The 19,745-nt window shown below is 45.9% G+C and overlaps 1 protein-coding gene across 1 annotated transcript in view; it reads right to left on the bottom strand.

Moving 5' to 3' along the window:
• LOC147666738 (sodium-dependent phosphate transport protein 2A-like) overlaps positions 1–19,745 on the bottom strand; it is a 149,882-nt gene that overhangs the window by 26,709 nt on the left and 103,428 nt on the right. The window contains exons 9-12 of the mRNA XM_086948912.1: positions 11,464–11,559; positions 11,178–11,262; positions 8,469–8,636; positions 4,625–4,741 (exon numbers count right to left, since the gene is read on the bottom strand). Coding sequence (XP_086805038.1) covers positions 4,625–4,741; positions 8,469–8,636; positions 11,178–11,262; positions 11,464–11,559 — 466 coding nt within the window. The remainder of the gene's footprint in view (positions 1–4,624; positions 4,742–8,468; positions 8,637–11,177; positions 11,263–11,463; positions 11,560–19,745) is intronic.

Genomic DNA, 19,745 nt, shown 5'->3' with positions numbered 1-19,745 from the left:
TGGGTGGCTCCTAAGAAGCAAGTTTGGTCACCAGGCTTGTCTGCCTGTGGAACTGTTGGGCTGGAGAGTTTGCTTACTCTTTCTCGGACTGGCCAGGGATGAGCATTGCATGATTGTTTTACTGAGTTGGTGATTCCGGTGGTGATGCGGGACTTGGCTCGTTATTGTGATTGTGGGGGGTGTGAGATGGACACATGATGGTGGCTGCTCCCTTTTCGGGGAGCTTACATTCTCTTCTGAGATGCGGTGGGATGGGGGGGGGGGGGGCTGGGGGCGGGTGCAAGGGTCCTCCTCCTTTTTCTCGTAAATTGGGTTTCAGTTGTTGGGACGACAGGCATGCCTATAGGGGGAGGTGGGCCGTAGCCTTCTGCTGGTATGCAGGGTGGGGGGTTGGGGGATGGGGTTTGTTTTCGTTTCTCTTTTGTTTCTATGGCCTCTTTTTTCTCTTTCTATTTGTATTCTCTTTCTTGTTTCTTACATACCTTCGCTTAGATGGGGGGTCAAGTCTTGTTCTTTTTGGGACGTAATCTTGCAATGTGCGCTTGCGTTTTTCTTTCAATGTTTGTTGACCCTACGGGTAGGACATCGAGTTAGCGCGTAGTTATTGTAAGCTGGCAGATTCTGATTTGTACGTTTTTAAGGTAATTTTCTAATCAGGCTTGTACAGAAGGCTAATATCCTGTTCCACGACTTGCTCCGAATAAGACTTTGCTTGATTGTATGTCATCGGATCCTTCTTCCCATATTATAAAATGGAATCCTCTCAAATCCTGATGTTTCGTGGACACGCTTACATGTAAATCCTGCTTTTTAGATTTGCTATGACTCCGGCCCTAGAGATGCTGAGCTGTGTTATTTTTGCCTTGCAAGGTTTTGATTTTATCTAGCGGCTGGCCCGAGAGGTTGTAGGCCCATGCCTGTATTGGTCTGAAATGTCATCTATGAGGTTTTCCGAATAAAATAAATATTAATTTTTTTTTTTTTAAATCTCAAATCACATTCCGCGTCTCGTCACAATCTCCCACCCAGCACTAGCTGTCTTACTCAACCACACTGACCACCCCTATCCCATAGCATCCTGTCTACCCTGATAATGTGACCACCCTGAGCCCTTCAGTCTGTAGCCTTGAGGGTCCAATGGGCTATCCCTCTGAAGGCTCGTCTGACTTACCTTGAATCCTAAAGAGGATGGATGCCGAATTGTTTGTGTTTTAACCTCCTTCCCACACCAGTGAGCAATCGACCAATCGACCCATTGTGGAGACCATCTAATTCCAGGTCATCACGGACTTTGTTTGAGGCTAGGTTTTCAGATGGATACTCAGTGCATTCTGGATGTGGTAGTCTTGGATTGTTTCCATTGAGCCAGTTAGACTGACACACCTGAGAGATGTGATTTGTAGGTTGGAAGCCCAGGACTGAAAACAGTATATGTGATGAGACATGGACTGAGTTGGACTCTCCGCAACTCCACTGTACAGCTCTTAGGAACTGGGAGGTCTCCGAACCTCCAGCATGAATCACATTCAGACAACCCATGATTGGGACTCCCAGACAACATGTAACATGTGCCCTAAGAGAGCTTCTTGGTGTGCTTTTGCCTACCATATTGATGGGCCCCAAGCCACCACTGCTGGGGGACCTCGAGTGCTCATCTGCTTAAGTTCAGCTGGAGCAGTCAGGCAGAGCCCTTAGCTGCGTTAGGCTGGCATACAGGCTCACTCTATGCAGTGTGCAATAAAAGCTGGGTTGGGCCGAGCTTTAATTACATAGCAATGCCAGCAGGCTCAACTAAAGCATACTTAGGTTTGGCAGCGCCTTATATAGGCTAGACTGTCACGTGAGTAGGTTACACTGAATTCTATTTAGGTCACCAGAAGTAACTATGCATAGGTTAGACTAAGCGTAGGTTTGTTTAAATCTGTATGGCACCAGAATATTGTGGCCTCAATATCGTCTGCCAAAAACAGTGTCCAAAATATCATTTACAAAAATATTTCTTAATTTGAGTTAATAAAAGGAAATTTATACACAAAGAAGTGATGATATTTTTGGAAACAACATTTAGGCCACTGTGCATATGTCAGGTGATATTTTTGCTATTGATTTTGTGTCATACAACCAGACTACAGATAGGTACGCTAAGCATAGATGAACTAGGCGGATGCTTTGAGATTCATCAGTTTAATCTGCAAGCAAGTTAAGTTAATGTATTAACACAATAATTAAGCAACCGGAGCTTTAGGCTGAACTGCAGCTGGTTTAGTATGATCTGATTGTGGGTGAGGCTGAGCTGCACATGCATTAGGTTTAGCTGCAGGTGTAGAAAGTAATGTGACACAGGAGTACGGAAGTGCAGATGGTTAGCAAGGTTGATCTTCAGGCAAATTCGTTACAATGTAGATGATCTATGTTAAATTGTAAATGGGTTAAGTTTGAGCTGCCCTTGGGTTGGTTTCAGATTCACATATGCAAGATAGAGGTGTGCGAAATTTACATAATTTGCTTTCATGTTATGTGAAAAGTCTGTGAACATTGTGCAAAATTGAATATAATTATGCAAAATACAAATCCGTCATTTAGCGCTATATTTTAGAGCAAAATGTCTTCTCACGTCATTTTTTGATGCATGGACACATTTCATGCTAAAAATAGTACAAAGAACATAATTGCTATGCAGTACAGCTGCTGGCATTCTGTTTATTTGTGTTGGTCCCATGCTCCGGCACAGTTAATTTGCCACAAACTGTGGCATAATTGCGAGAAATTATGTAATTTCAGGAATTTCACGTAAAACGAAATTCCCGAAATTGCACACATTAATCCAGCATAATTTACATTTTGTAGGGGCCTAATGTAAGGTTGAGTTGCTGAGTTTCCCTGGGGTGAATTGCAGTTGTGATCGGATTGGGCTGCAATGGTAATATAAACATTATTTTGAAATTAATAAAGACTGTGGGTAGAGTCTATTAGTCTTAAAGTACAGAAAATTAAAAAAAGATTAATCACTGCAACCCCCTTCTCTTTAAAACATTAAAACAGTACAAACCTGGTGCAATGACATGAACCTTAACAGCTTTAAACACCAAGGTTGACTGAATGTCAAGTCACTTCGATTCACTCTGAGCACCAAACTCATTCTCAAATAACAAACTGCGAGAAATACAGATGTCCTGGCACCGGCTCGCTCTTCTAAAGAAAGTGAAGCCGTTTCTTCCAGGAAGCGACTTCAGGACTTCCGTTCAAGCCCTCGTGCTTGTATCTGGATGGTGGTATTGACCTGCTCCATGACCTTCCATGGCTTCCCAAACTGCACTCTGACCCCCTTTAAGGGCATGCTACACAGCTCAGCACATCTCATCCAGGCTCTGAAGAAACATCACCCATATCCTGATGGAACTCCCTTGGCTCCACAACCGGCAAGTGGCATCTTCGAAAGTTGTTGTGTTATTTACAAAGCCGTCACAACCAGCACCCCTGCTTATCTTGCAGACAAGCTCACCATTTATGGTGGTTCTTGGAACACCCGCTGCCAGGGCACAATCAGACCACAAACTAAATTGTTTAAAAAAAGAAAAAATGAGGCAGCAGGTCTTTTCCATCTATGCACTGAGGATCTGGAACAATATTCCAGTATCCATTAGGACCTCCACAATGCTGCTGAAGTCAACCAGTTTTGTTGCAGGGTCCTTCATTCGCCAGACAGATAAATTTAGAAGGAAGAATACTCCGCCAGGGAGCCCCCTTCAGGAATTCATTCCTGAGTCCCCTGGAATGTCACAGTTAGTGCCAATCCCTTATCCATGGCTTCACTTTAGCTTTCCCTTATATGCCATGGTTAAGGTTTTACGTCACAGTGTATGTTTTTAAGCGTTAACCCCTTCCATGCTGGTGACGAACCCCAGCCGTCACGCTCCACAGTGCTCGTGTGCTGATGACGGCTGGGGTTCGTCACGGCCCCGCCCTGTTCGTTCGGTGGCCGCACACGGGGGGAATCGCGGCCGCACGGTAGGGGTTAAAGAAGTTAAATGAAGCTGCAGTTGAGGCTTTGTTTACCTTTTGCCTTTGGATTTGGGACATGTCATTTGAGAAAAGAGTGGGCTTGTTAGTTTATCATAATCACTAACTGATATTGTTAAGAGTTTTCTCCAATGATTATGTTCAGATTTATTAAACCATTTGGTATCCAAATGTAAGCTTCCTCCATGTGTTCAGTTGTTCTGCATCTTTATTTGTACCACCCACACACATCAAGAATAGACACTTGGCCCTGGGCCCTGGGCCTGGTCCCACAAGAAAACCAAGTGATATAATTAAGAACCAAAGCTCCTTTGTTTGTGTAGTATTAATTAATCCAGATTTGGCAACAGACCTGACCTAGAGCTTAATGAACATAGAACATCTCTCCTACATTCAAGACTGACAATAACCTTATAGTTATACTTTCGCAACACATCCTGCCAGTGCAAAACTTTAACACAATAGAAGAGCCTAATAAATAGCATAGTGAAGTGTCCTGCGTGTGGCAACAATCCATAATAAAAAACAATACCCACAATGATCTTCAAAAAGGAGGCAAAGGCTTGTCGTCTTTGCTCCCTGCAGTGGTTTGACTGCCTCTTACCGATCAGTGGTGTGATAGCTGAGGTGAAGACTGAGCTGCTCTGCACCACGAAGGTCATCCCAGCACCAACGAACATGGCAAAGTATCCGGTCACCCAACTGAAGGGGTACGGCAGATCTAAACCCAAAAAGTAAAGCAAGATCAGAGAAATGTTCAGCAGTAGAGTAGTACTGCAGAGCAACACATGCTTATGGGACCGTGCTGCCCCAATCCCCTCCTTCCCCAAAAGATAGCCCCACACAAGGCTAACACCATCAACTCATGGACCTTCCCCCATTGTTTAATAATATACTTTCTCCATCATATATGCCTTGTTTGGATATTGATTTACATCTCCTATTAACTCTGATATGTGTTTTGCAGTTCATTGAAAAGGATCTCCTGGCTTTGTGCTGCTGCCATATTCTGGTGGCACAGTAGTCACTAGCTCTTGCTTGACGCCATTTCACAGTGCTAAGGCAGGGTTCTCTTAAGTCGGACTTGGAGGGCTGGGTCCATGCCAGATTTTTAAGATAACTACATTTATCTAAATGGGAATATACTAAAAATCTCACAAGACCAACGTTGGAGAACCGTGTGCTAAGGGATCACAATCACTTCCTGGTTCTAGATCTCAGTAGTAATAGCGAAGCAGTTTAAGCAGTAGCTGGTGTAATCTGGTAGCTTGTAGTGATCCCCGACAGAATGATAATTGAAAAGTCTATGAGGATGGCTGGTAGAATATACATACTGATTTAGTAGAATATTTAATATTTATGTATTTAAATTCCATAATAAATATTTGATGATGTGGAAAAAAGGAGTATGCATGCTTAGTGACAATCCATTCTGTAATTAAGATCCAGCTCTCCTGAACATTGTAGAACATCCCAACCTAGAGTTGGGTAGCAGTCAAGAATTGTGTATTGCTGTGCTTCTACCGAATGGTAAACACCACTCAATGGCATAACCTTCTGCGGGGTCTGATGCAAGATGATTTTAGGCCGTAAGAGCGAAGCAGTGACCATCACTTGTCAGCAGAAACCAAAGACGTGCCCCGCTTAGCTCGAGGATGAGGTATGCTCCTCTGATATGTGCATTTGCTTTGTGTGCAAAGTTTTTATTACACAACTAAAGTATTACATATATCCCGTTTATTGGTCCACATGTAGCTTTCAGAGTTTTCTGCTTAGTTTCTGCCCAGATGTAGTTTTCACTGCAAACTGGCAATACTTCTTTGTGACTGCTAGTTGCAGTACATGACATTGTCTCATAGGTTAACTTTACAACCATTTTCCTGGTGACATTGGTGGCGCTGAATGGATGTTGACTATGTTTCTGCATTCTAGCATTCCACGGCGGTGCGTGGAGCGGAATGACGTCACAACAGTTTCATTCTCCCAACAATGTTTAAAGGGGTCACAAAACTCATGATTTTATCTTGAAAACTCAGAGGTGGAAAACGTTGCAGCTGGCGCATAATTCTCAGGTATCACGGGAAATGCCTGGTGCAAATATTCCCATCACCACACTTGCTCTCTGAGCTCTCTGAGCTCTACCACACTTTCCCAACAACCTATGCCTATCTTGGGCCGTATTACTTATAGTTTTCTGAAGGCCCAACATGTGTGTGCAGCCACTTTGTGAGCCCTGGGGGCACTACAGTATTACAGAAGAGGCCATTAATGCTTGTGCAGCCCCTTCCATAGTACAGGTAGTGCTGGTGCACATGTTGTGCCAGCGCTGTCTTCAGAGGGCAATCCCTCATTTGCATGTGGGGGTGGCCTATTATGGATCTGGACACAGAGGTAAACATGGCCCTTAGGAAGCGCACTGAGATTGTGCAACAAAAAGGTAATGCACCATAAGTGTGCCCCCTGAGGGCAACCCTCTGCAGGGTGAAAGAGGGACCCATGGACTCCAAGCAGGTTCAGTCATTCACTGCAGCCGCCTGTAGGGGGTTCTCTGTCTCCTCTTTAAATTGCAGGAGGCTGCGAGCCACATTGTGACACAAGGAGCGGCTGCTTCCATCAGCAGTTCTGTATTTCTCTGAATGTGCTGCCCCAGGGCAGCTGCAAGGTTGTGTTAGTCCTCGGGGCAGAGCATTCAATGTAATAAGATGCACTGTTCCTTTTTACACATGATGCTACTGCTTAAAGGTGTACCGTGGCACAAATAGGGACAGTGCACGCCTTACATATTACAGGCCTAAGTCCAGGGTCGGTCTGGCTGTAGCGGGCACAGGGCGTTTCCCCGGCAGGCCGCTAGGGTGGCGGTTTTGGCCCCCTCGGAGGCCGTTTTTGTTACCGGGGGTTGGCAATATCACCCCCTGTAACAAAATCGGCCGAAACTGGGGGGTCAGCTGAGCAGTTTGCCAGGGCCGGTTTCTGTTCCCAGTCCGGCCCTGCCTTCATCTTCATCTAGTTGTACTGTTGACTGTTTCAATGAGGTCTCTCCCACACGATCTAGGTATAGTCTGTGTGCTCATAAATATGTGCCAATGTGGTTATGGTTACCTTGAACCCTTTCACTACCCCTGTGCTGTACAAATAGGTCACAAAATGACCAGGAAGACAGAAACTCTGGCTGTGAACGGGTTAAACCTCCTTCATTCATTATTAGTGGCCATATGCTGGGTGACATGCTGTACCATGTGCTACATGTCAACCCAGGTTCCTACCCCTACTGAAAGTCTCAGCGTCAGGAGTCCCAAAGCGACCAGTCGTGTTTCCATCATCCTGATGTTTGTCTACCTCTGCCTTCACATTAGGGCACTTCAAGAAGAGAAGGGTAGACACAATGTCTGTCATTTCTTGGTAGAAGTCCCCTTCCTGCTCTCTATGTAAGGAGCTTTCTTATTGGGTATTGAAAATCATCCAGAGCAGTGGCATGAACACAGTCTTTTACATACCAACCAGGAGCTCCATTTCATGAGGATCCTGGCTGATGACTTGTATTATCATTCTTCAATCTTGTGATTTAACACTGAGGGCCCTATATTGATCTTGGTTGGAAAGCCTCTGTCCGACATCTAAGGTGTACAGTCTGACCGCCTTATTACAATGAAGGCGATCGGAGTGTAAACTGGCTGGTCATTCTGGCTCAAGGAGCCCGTCGGCCAGTCAGACAACAACGTAATTCCTTAAGGATAGCATTTCCGCCGTCTGGATTACGATGTCAGTTTCTGGCAGGCTTTTCATGTAGGGCTTTGCGACATGAAAAGCCCATCATAACGACACTTGGGGGGCCCTTAGCTGGGCCCCCATGCCTCCGCATGCCTCCAGTTGGAGGCCTGGGGGGCACCCATGGAGCCCCCGTTAATCCTTACATCATGTGGCAAGCACCACGAGGGGCCCACCACGCAATTCAGGGATTAAAAGAAACTCCCATTTCCCTATGGGAGCTTGTGCTGCGGCCAGTTTCTGACTGCAGCACAAGCTCCCATAGAAAAATGGGAGCTTGCGACTGCACCATGTGCGGTGCATCGTAATTGCGGTGTCGGGACTGCCAACAGGAGGTCGGTCGGTTCCAAGACTGCTGCGATGTCGATCGGAGGCCACTCTGACCGACATCGTAATGAGCCCCTTAGTCTTTTCTGCTTTTTGTGTTCTCAGTTAACTATCATACTATGTACAGCAGTAAGGTGCTTTCCTTCCAGTTCGAATTTAAGGTGGATCTTGCTTATTCCCGTTTGCTTATTTACTTCTACCTTGCCAGTGGCAGCTTTTTTCTTTCCTAAGTTGGCTTCCTTTATGGCGGGTACCATCTTTTGCCAATAAGAGCAACTAAATCCCTTATACCAGCTACCTATGCAGTGCTCTCACTGGTGTTACACTTCCCCTCCGTGGTACCCACCACCACTGACCTGTGTTAATGACTTTCTTGATGGCTTTGGCCACCTGGCCCTTGAGGGTGGAGTTGAGTATCTTGACTAGCATCACTAGGCAGGTGCAGAGGACGACAAGGGAGCCAGCCAGCAGGATGAGGCCCACCGCCAGGTCCGGAAGGTGAGAGTTCACAAACAAGTGGTTACCTGCAGATAGAAACAAGCATTGGCAAGGCAATAGTCAAAGTCAAAAGAAACTTTATTTGGCTATTCCTAACCATAAAGTGCATTACTTAAATGTTAAAATATAAAATTTTCACTATGTAAAATCTCACATTCTTAAAATACAAACATTGGTCAGATGAATAGTTCTGGCTTGCATTTTGAGTCTGTACTACAAGCCTGCGGCATTGAATACAAACAACATGAAAAGATTGCATTCTTTAACCCCTCCGCCGCGGCCGGAATTCTGCGCCTGTGCAGCACATTCCGATCGCGGGCGTGGTCATGACGGCTCCCGGCCGTCATCAGCACATGCCCACCATAACTGATGACGACCGGGAGCCGTCATCAGCACCGAAGGGGTTAAAGAATATATCTATGAGATAAATAATTTACTGTGTGATGATTCAGTGTACTTTTGATACACAAAACAATCCTGCAGGCATTGGAATGCATGCACTCAAGAGCAGACACAATTATATATGAAATAGAGGATATCGCGAGAAGGTAACACCTCTCTAGGTGGAGTCAAACCTAACTCTGTAGTATTTAAAAGAATTAGTAACAATAGTTCACCAACAGATGCACTGTCGAAGCAGACTAAAAAAAGAATGATTAAGTGTCTGGAGCTTTTCACAGGTTCTCAGTGAAACAAATGGATGTCCAGTCCTTTTAAGTTAGCCGCTCCAGCCAGTCATGCAGCTTCACACTACCAAGGCAGCACCAACTCCTCTTTCATGACGATGAGGAGGAGTGAGTATGGCCTTCTAGGTGCTTGCAGGCAAACTACTAGTTTCAGAGGCATGTGCCGAACAGTGGCATAGCAAGGGGGCGGTCTGCTCCTTGTGGTATGTGTTTTGGCGGCAGCGCCCCCACCTCTGCTCCTACCTGTGGCCGATGCCACATGAATCGCCAGAAACATTCCTACCCCGTCTCTTGTATTCGGCCGCCGCAGGCGGAAAACGCAGGGCCTAGCTACGCCACTGCAACTCAAGTTTAGCAGTCAAAGGGGAAGACATTAAAGCCTCATTCCCAATTCACACTGAATGCGGACAGACAGGGGAAGCGGCTTGTCAGGTGGGTTTCCAGCGAGACCGTCGTACCCATTGCTGTTGATAGGTCTAGCAGCAGTACTGGCCTCCTTAACAAAGAATGCCAGACCACTGGGATCTGTAATATCATGGCAGAGATGAGAGCGCACAGAAGCTGCATGTGCATTACATGGAACCCTGTGAAGCTTACACCATCCACCAGCCAGATCAGAACTCTAGCCCAGGCTGACTTTTCATATTCAGGATAAGGTGGCGCATGCTAAGGATGGATAGTGGTGTTCACAGGGAGAGGTTGGTCACCAGGGCACGAGTCGGGGTACACGTATGTACAAGAGGTCCACCCACTAGTTTCAGAGGGTGTACACCGTCTCCCCTGCCTAGAAGTAGGTCCCCACAGTAATATGATGAACTTGTCCCAGTGTAATTTTCAGGAACACCAAGACACGTTCAGCAGCGCCTGTACGTTGTCTGTTTTCCATTCCCAGCAGCAACGTTTAGGCAGCGATGGGGCTTTTTTTATACCTCCAGCTGGGCCAAAGATAAAGGCAGATGTTAAGGGGCCATCAGGCATCCTTTGGATCGAGTATCCTGACTGCAGGCCTCCTGTAACCTCACACTTAAATGCAACAGAAACAAAAGCACACAGCTTGTCTCTTCACAGGTACTTAAGAGACACATACTTTTGACCTTATTCAGTCCTTGTATATAAGTGCTTGCACTGTAAGAAAGTCAGATGTGTTGGTCTGTCCCAGTATTTACACAAATAAAAATTTAAATTGCAGTATTTTGTTTCTTTTGTAACATGATGTGCTTTGCAGGAGACATATTCACCTTCTATATACTACTATGATTCAAATATGGGACGTACACAGATCATAGATCTCTCTAACAAATGCATTAACCTCCAGAGTTATCTCACCATTATTATTCCCTGAGATTTACTGGGCACTTTTGCAGCAGATGCCTTAAACCCATAAAATATTTTAAAATCCAGACTTTGCAACCAATTAAGCAGAACAGATCTGCTACTATGCTTCTCCTTGTTGCCAATTTCTTTGTGGCAGGGTTTAAAAAAACATAATGTAATAGTTGAGGCCCAGAGTTTGTGTCTGGATTGCGCCACTTTTTTGGCACAACCCCGATGCCAAATCTCATTTGTTAATTTTCTAATGTGCTAACTCATGATATACCTGATAAACATGTGGGAGGTCTTAATATCTAATGTCACTTCTTGTGATGTCACTTCCAGTGAGATCACTTCCTGTGATGCCACATGTAATGTCATGCGCTGTAACGTCATGTACTGTGGTGGCAAGCGTCATGATGCTACTTGCATGCTGCCTAACTTGGTTAGTCCCCCCATGTCTTTTTGGAGGAGTGTGCCCTAGGGGTCACGGAAGCCAAAGTGTGTTTTCAAGGGCAGGTGTGCATGGATATAGGAAGGTGGAGGGTGGCAGGACTAAGTCGCACTTACATTTTTCAGCCTCGGCGGCCATGTTGCTTGTGAGTCCTGTGCCATTCGTCTCCTGGAGACTGTGCACGAAGCTGACATTGGAGACCTGAAGATTCAAGAAGCAAGAAAGACAGAGAGAGAGTGAAAGAAAAAATTACATATTAAGAGTGGGTGATGGCGAGCAACAAAGTGAGGCAAGATTGAGCAAAAACACAGGATTGGTGGGCCAGAAAGAAAGTGTTGTTAGCCATTGCTTGTCACAATATCTTGGTTGAAAGTTGTTCCTCAGAAGGAGCAGTGCCATTACCGGTGTATGGTGCTCCTTGCACAGGATCCGGATCAGGCTCTTATTCCGCATAGTCTCATCTCCGATGGCAATACCGGTGATCACCGACCTATCCAGCTGGAAACAAAACAGGCAATTTTCAGGAAACTGAGCATCAAAGACCCCTGTACAAGATTACAAAGCCCTGCTAGAGTGGATCATCCTTTGTGCTTCTGATTCCAGCTGCACAAAGGGATCACTCACTTCCTGGATTTCCAGAATCTCATATTGCAAAGTGCCTTCCAATGCCTACTCCACTCCTGGTTTCTCAGATATCATGTTTTAGGTTACCCATTGATTTCTAGGTTCCTCCTGGTATGCGAGACCCTCACGCGAGTGGAAGCCCTACAATTTCCAGTCCTTTCCTGGTGTCTGAGACCCTCAACCTCATGATAAGGAGAAGTGTGGTTCACTGGTTAGAGGAGGCAGACCTGGAAGTAGAAGTCAGCCCGGGACCAGGGTTCAATTCCCGGCTCGGCGGGTCTCAAGTCCTAAAATGTCCACGGACTCGACAATTCTCGCTCCGGTGCCTACTCGATTCACGGGTTCACATTCTGCGACTCTGGGCAATAGCTTGCTTAATCTCCACAACGGCCCCTCGCGGTGGGATGCCTGGCTTTTACCTTGTGGATACCCTGCCGGGGTTATCTCACAGGGGAATACCAGGACGGGTTCCCTAAGCAAGCGATTAGATACCGGGTCGGTGATTTGCGCTATATAAATACATGTACATTTACATTTACATATGGAGATTCCTCCAATGACCACCCTGCCTTTATTGTGTAAGGACCTCGGGTAGCCATGCTCTCTGATGCCCAAGATTCATCAATCACTATGGATATCTTTTTGCTGTGGTTGGTCGGTATGTCTGGATGGTTAAATTGTACCTGAGCGTTCAGCATGTCAATTTATGTGCCTCTCCATCATCTCTGTGAGTAGGAACCACTCCAAGAAGGCAGGGTCTGATTCCACGAATTCCTTCCTTTCCTAGGTTTCCACTGAGGTAAAGCTTGTCTTTTCAACTATTCACAGCACTATGGCGCTGTCAGTCACTGGCCCTCAGATGAAACGAGAATGGGACGAGCTGTATTTAGTTTTTTGTATAACGCTGGCATGAGGTGGAGGCCACTTTATAACACCGCTGCAGTTTGTGAGGCGGGTCAAGACTAAATCCAAACCATTTCCTGAGGGAGGCAGGACACCTGTCTGGGGTCTCTAGGAGGGTAATTTAGGAGCAGTCTTTGACAAAGGTCATTCTGCATTCAAATTACACCCCGACCTTTTTGGTAGGGTACCAGAATATGGTGAACTAAACACAGTCTGTCACAAATATCGCCCTACCGGAGTTATTAATAGAAAATCTGCCCCTAATGCGAAGATATTTTTGTAAACTATATTTAGAACACAATATTTATGTCAGAGAATATTTTTTGTCAACAATATTCTGGCATTCAACTGACCCTTTCATAGAAGAAGGTGGGAATATAAATCTGCGTGTTTCGTTGAAAGTTGGAAACGCCTCCTTGAAGAGGCAAGTTTTTATTTTTCTTGAACGCTGCTTTACTTGAAAGGTTCCTGCGCGGGGGCTGCAGTGAGCTCCTTAGTTGTGTTACCGTAAGCCAGCTGGATCTCTTTCAGTATAATCTGGCCTGTTGGATCAGGTTCTACATTTAAGGATACTGTTCAGACTGTAGGATGAAGAGAGAGCTGGTAAGTTTTTGGGGTTAGAGAAAACTGAGAAAGTTTGGAAGACGGTGGACAATAGATAATTTCAATTTTAGTTTAGCCATCCGGGACCTGATGGCTGCTATTTAGTTGGGGATTTGACTATTGAAAGCTAGAGATCGAAATGAGAAGATTTGAGTATCGTCAGCATAGAGGTGGTAGCAGAAGCCAAAGGAAGAGATAGTATTGGTGAAAGCGAACGTATACAGTGCCACAAGGAGGGGCTAAAACTGATCCCTGAAGAGCACCCACTAAACCATGTTTGGATGAGAATGGAGCTCAGTACCATGACAGAAATAAATGATGACTGGATAGGTAGGAGGAGAGGCACTGAAGGGCATTGCCAATCATACAGAGAGAAGGAAGGCTATTGCGTAGGATTGAGTGGTCAACAGTGTCTAAGGCAGCAAACAATTTGAGGAGGACAAGTGTGGCTGATGGGTGTTGTCATTTGGAGAGGTGAAAGAGTAGACTCGGTTAATTGATGAGGATGGTATCCTGATTGAATTCGACCCTTTGGTTGCGTCCATTGAGGAGGAATCTGTGTTGGATAGATATGATCAGAGAATGAGGGCGGGAAGCATAGTTCTTCACTCCACAGTGCTTGGCCGAGGACTTTGCAAGAGGGTCCTTATATATTAGATTGCAGTAACCACTGCTCAACATCAGACTGGCAAGCAAGAGCGGGAGCCATGGGAGCAGAAGCAGAAAGGCCAGGATTCTTCGGATCAAGCGTGGATAGCAAAACATGAAAGGCAGAGCCCAAAAGCTCATTGGCTCAGCAGGCTACAGTGACTACAGTCAACAAAGCTGTATTCCATTGTACTAGTTGAAGATCATAGAAAAGAAAGATGTTTACTGAAATCATTTGTATGAAAGAAATGTAAAACTGCAATGAGATGCCAAACTGTTCAGGGCGTGAGAATTGTGGCAACTTCCAGTGCACAGTGCACATGGTATTTCCTAGTTCAACCTCAATCTCGCTGTTGACAAATGAGCTATTGTGTATTTCTGTCACATCTGAAGCTAAAGTTAGTCTCAGGAAAAACATTATGGAGGACAAGCAGGAGTCAAAATGGCGCCGAAAAGTTCCCCTTTTTAACCACGGACTGGTGGGTGCACAGTATTGTAAACAGTACGATACACCACACTCTGAAGGTACTCCTTGCAGCAGTGAGCTGACATTGATGTACGAGGCTGAGGATTTCAAACTTGTCTTATATTTAGCCGAGAGCCAGTACGATGTTTTTTTGATGCTGACTCAGCAATCAGTTTCCTTGAGGCTCCAGCCTTTTGTATTTTTTGAAAGTGTGCCCAGAAGGCTTTTTCTTCAACTTTAACTAAATGTTACTATTTCCCTAGCTGGGTTCTACACCAAAGTCATAGGATGATGATCCACTTGTTCAACACCGATACCCCTTTTTTAAACTTCGGCAGCTGGAAGGTGTTTATTTGAAGGACTTTGGACAATACCTCAGTCAGCATGATTTCCCTCCATTTTAAAGTCTTGCCTATAAACTGCTTTAGCTCTTGTCAGTACAATACAAAGAGGTAGCTATAAGTCAGCCACATGCTCGTGATTGTATTGCTTTCTTGCCTACCTCACTTCCATGCTTCTGGTTTGACAGTTTTCCTCCCTATTCTTATTCTAGTCCTGCCCAAGGAGCATTTCAGTCTACTTGTGCTTTTGTTGGGGCGTGACCTGGCAAGATGGCCGACAGGACATGGAGCTCGCCTCTCCCAGCAAACCCGTGCATAATCCTTCTTCATCCTGTGCTCTGAGCTGCAGTTGGGGGCAGGTGTAGTGTAGTCAGTGATCCGGAGTGGAGGGTCGACTAAATGGAGCTGTTTTGGAGGCATTCAAAAAATTAGAGAGAGGGGTCCTACTATGCCAAAGGGACAGGACACCAACATAGACACTTCTGTCAAAAAGAACAATCCCTTTGGGCTCTTTTTGGAAACATACAGGAACCACTTTCAACCACTTCTGACCACTCACTTAAAGCTGTTTTGAAGGCTCCTGCAGAGCTGAGAAGTTGCAATCCTGAGCGGCACAGCAAGTCGTGCAACCGCAGCCTTGGTGGGCCTGCAGAGCGTAGTTGAGCCTGGTACTGAGTTGCTGTGTTCTCTGGTGCCCCTGGCTTCGATGCAGTGGTGATAGCTGCCAGGGGGCGAGGCGACTGCTGTTGGCGCCCTGATGAGCCCCTGGAGCCTGGGGGAGGGGGATACCTATTCTGCACTTGCCACATGCCGGTGACGACCGGCTGCAGTGCTGAAGACATTGTATCAGACTGTGGAGCCTAGCAGGCGAGGCAAAACTGGAGAGGGATTGCCAAAGGCTGGTGAGAGGTGTAGAGCCCCTTACAGATGCTGCGGGAGCGCGACAGAGCGGCCCCATGTTTGCTTTCCTTGGGGCCTAGCGGGCAAGTGCTGACTGCCGGAGCGGTATCGGGGACGGAGTGGTTCCTCTGCACGAAGAGGAGTTATTCGCCTTGTCTCTGTGCTGGCTGCGCTCCGTCTCGAGGTCGGGGACTATTGCAGCCTGGTGTGGGGTGCCCCCCCTCCAGTGACCCTCTCAAAGGATTGGGACTAATGTGAGAGACAGCAATGATGCCAGTGTGGGGACCTACAGTGGCCCAGTTATGAGAGGGAGCTAGGAGGGGCACAGAAATTAGGGTGCTTGTTTCCAGTAAAGAGTGGGCCTAATCAGACAGATTTACACAAGCTGGGATAACTCTGGCCTGAGCACCAACTCAGAAAGAACCTCTGCTGCAGACGCAATATGACCTGGCCATTGCAGGGGACTGAAGACACACAGAAAGTCCCAGGGGAATAAACTGTTGAGGTGAGTCCGCCCTGGGTGGCAGCAGAGAGGGCACCTGGGGGGGAGGGGGGCTGCTCTTGGATAGCCCTTGTTCATTGATGTGGAGTCTTGCGGAGCCGTGGGGAGTGTAGTCGACTGTAGCTGGTGCTAGAGACTGCGCAGAGACGTTTTAATGCATGGGCAAAGTGGGCTCTGGGCCAGGGCCCCTGCCTTTCGGAGGGGGGGGCCTGACAGAGTCAGCTCCATTCTCCAGAGTTTTGCCCTAATGACCTTGACTATTTCTTAAACAGATTGTTTTAAATACTGTTTTCCTTTAATTTATTTTTCATGAGCCTGATGTGTGAGAGTCTAGTACAGCCATTTTGCAGATAAATATTGTGTTTATGTTTCATGCAATATACATAAAAAGAGTTTCTTTTAGATCAAAACAAGGACTAACATAGAAATGGGAGAGCATCACAGAGATTATCTGCAGTAATATTGGTGAGCTACTGATGTGTTAAAATATTTAAAACACGCATAACTATCCCTGAATATTAGATGTAAACACATTTAGCACCTTATTTATGAGAAGTGATGCATCGCTGTGTGAAAACAGGTATGCATCACTTCTTAGTGCGCCCTCCTTGTGACATGACGCATCATGTCGCAAGGAGTTACAGATACGTCAGTATTTCTGACATATCTGTGGGCGCAAAAGTGATGCATTGCTGGGGTGTGTCTAAAAATCGATGCAACTTCAGCAATGTGTCCTTTCACATGGGGCAAGCCCCATGTAAAAGGGCCTGCATCAGTCTTAGTGTATAGATAGGGGGGTTTACCCAAACATAGTCACGGGGACCTGGGTTTCATATGTACTGAAAGGAAGGGGTCCCAGCGTGAGTGTGTGGTAATACAAACGATTCACAAAAATAATTACAAAGACAATGAATGCCTCAACGTGTCTGCCTAGATGCGTCACTTTGTAACTAGGGTGCAACATGGCACATTTTAACGCTGCTGGTGCATCACAAAAAGTGACGCACCAGCGGCATAAAAGTGAAGCAAGGCCTTATAAATAAGGCCCTTAGAATTTGGATGAGGGTTCCTTTGCACATTTACTAGAGCTCGCAGGCACCCAGACTAGAGTGTCCTGGCACGTGACAGCGGGAGGAAAAAGTGCGTAAAAAACCCATCAATTATTAAAAAGTCAGGTTTTTTACGTTCTTCCTGAAAGAGAATAGGTCTGTGGTTAGGTTCAGAGACTCAGGAAGTCTATTCCACGATTTTGGGCCTAGAAAGCCAAGGGATCAGACTCCATTGCGGGCACTGCATATTTTAGGCATGATGGCCAGGTTGGCATTGGTAGATCTTAAGTTTCTAGATGTTGTGTAGCGATTAACACGCTTATTTAGGTGGCCGGCTCCTAAGCCAAGGAACGCTTTAAAGAAGATCTGTTCTTTTATGCGGAGCCAGTGTAGAGACTTAAGAATAGGGGTCATACTAGATTTGGGTTTAGGTCTCGGGATGGCTCTGGCAGTCGTGTTTTGTACCCCTTGTAGGCACTGAATAAGGGGTTTGGGAAGACCAGGGTGCACGCTGTTGACTTTCTCAAGCTTCGGTGTCACCAGAGCCTGCACCTCGATCTTTCTGCTCTCAAGCGGTAACAGTCACAGGAATTTTTTTTGCATCAGGAGTATGCCTAAGCAAGTGCCATTTAGATTTTGGATTTGAAAGCGCATGGAGAGTGTCTTGTCTGAGACAATTCCTACGTTTTTGACTTTCTCCTTTTCCACGGGCAGGGGCGGCAGATCTTTTGGCCACCAAGAGCTTTAGTCAAGTACTTCTGTATTACCAAAGAAATCCACTTCAGTTGTGTCAGGATTGCACTTCAGCTGATTGATTTAAGCCAATTAAAAACCTTTGTGAGGTAAGACCTAATCATTGTCCCGTCAAAGTCTGTTACTTTTTCATATGTAAAAATCAGCTGAGTGTCGTAAGCATAGGAAACAATTTTGGCGCCCTCTTCCTCTACCAGAAATGCAAGGAATGATAGATATATATTAAAAAGGGTAGGACTGACAATGGAGCCCTGAGAGAGGACTACATTCATGGCTGGAACCAGGGATGAGAAAGGGGGGAGCCAGATGTCCTGAGATCTATTTGCCAAGAAGGATGACATCCATGTTAAGGCGGTTCCCCCCAAGCCGATGTTAGCAAATCTCTTCAGGAACCTCTCATGTGGGACCGTATCGAAGGACGCCAACAGATCGAGCAGTATCAGAACAGCCTTGCCTCCCTGGTCCAGCTTACCCTTGAGAAATTCAGTCACTTTCAGCAGAGCGGACTCCGTACTGTTGTTAGCCCTAAAACCGGATTGGGACTCATGAAGGACATTCCCATCTTCAATGCGTTTCTGGAGGGCCTTGCTAACATGCTTCTCTAATACTTTGGAGAGGGCCGGAAGAAGGGAGATTGGCCTGTAGTTGTCTGGGTCTGTCGGTTTGGTTTAGCCTTTTTTATCAGTAGAAGATTCTTAACATTCTGCCATAATTTCAGCATGTTGCCTGATAAGAAGGAAGCATTAAAGAGCTGGTTTACCCTGGGGTTTATGGTGGGAGCTAATAGGTTCAGGCTATTCGCTGGACATGGGTCGGTAGGAGAGCCAGACTTAATGCTTTGGAGAAGGGTCAGTGACTCTTCAAGCTGAAACTCAGGGATAGCGAGTAAAGATGGAGGATACAAGAGGTGACATTTGCTATTAGAACTAATGTAAAAGGTCAGTTCATCCTCTGAGATGTTAGTGAAGGCTTGTTGGATCACAGAGATCTTTTTGTGGAGGAATTGAGCTATTTGCCTAGACCATTCTTCCTTGCATGGCCTTTCCTTTGTGCTGGGGTTCGGGGCAGTAAAGGATTTAACTATGCTAAAGATTTCTTTACTCTTATTTTGAGCATTTTCTATCTTGGTTTGAAAGAAGTTTTTCTTGGCTGCCTTCACGAGAATGTAATGAGCTTTTAAAGTGTCTTTATACACCTTCCTGTCCTCAGGTAGATAGGATTTACGCCATTTCAGTTCGAATTTTCTACAATTTCCTTTTCTAGATCTGAGGGAATCGTTAGACCATGGAGTTAGAAGGCCGACCTCTTTGAGGAGCAGGAGACAACCGGTACAGCCACATCAATGAGCCATGAATCTATTGAGAGGGGGTCTGAGTCAGGGCAGCCAGACAGCTCCGGTGAGGAATGACCTAGGGCATCTGCTAACATCGGGATGGATATTTTATGGAACGTCCTGTAATTAGGGACCCTCTGCCCTGCGTTAGCCCGAGAGGCTGTGGCAGAGTTGGGAATGACAAATTCTAATAGGAGGTGGTCATACCAGGTAATGGGAAAGGATAGGCTTACTGATATGTCAACGTTGTGAAAGATTTGGTCTAGGGTATGGCCCTTCTCATGGGTGGCCAAAGAAATAGATGGAAGCATGTTGCAGGCCTGCAGCGTCTCCAACAAGGAAATTAATTGAGGGTCTTTTCCAATGTGCAAATGCATATTGAAATCTCCCAAAATTAAGGCAGCTGTTGTATTTTAAGGCCAGGGAGGTGGTGGCTGTATTAAGCATATTAATAAAATTTCCAATTGCACCGGGAGGTCTGTAAATCAGAAAACCAGCTGTGCTATGATGGGAGATAAAGTACAGTGGAAGTCTAAGGACTCTGCGCCCTCAATGTTTCCCA

The sequence above is a fragment of the Lissotriton vulgaris genome, unplaced genomic scaffold (genome assembly GCF_964263255.1).
Source record: "Lissotriton vulgaris unplaced genomic scaffold, aLisVul1.2 SCAFFOLD_610, whole genome shotgun sequence".
Taxonomy (NCBI): domain Eukaryota; kingdom Metazoa; phylum Chordata; class Amphibia; order Caudata; family Salamandridae; genus Lissotriton; species Lissotriton vulgaris.
The sequence above is the reverse complement of the archived record's forward strand: the minus strand, read 5'-3'. Positions and strand labels throughout refer to the sequence as shown.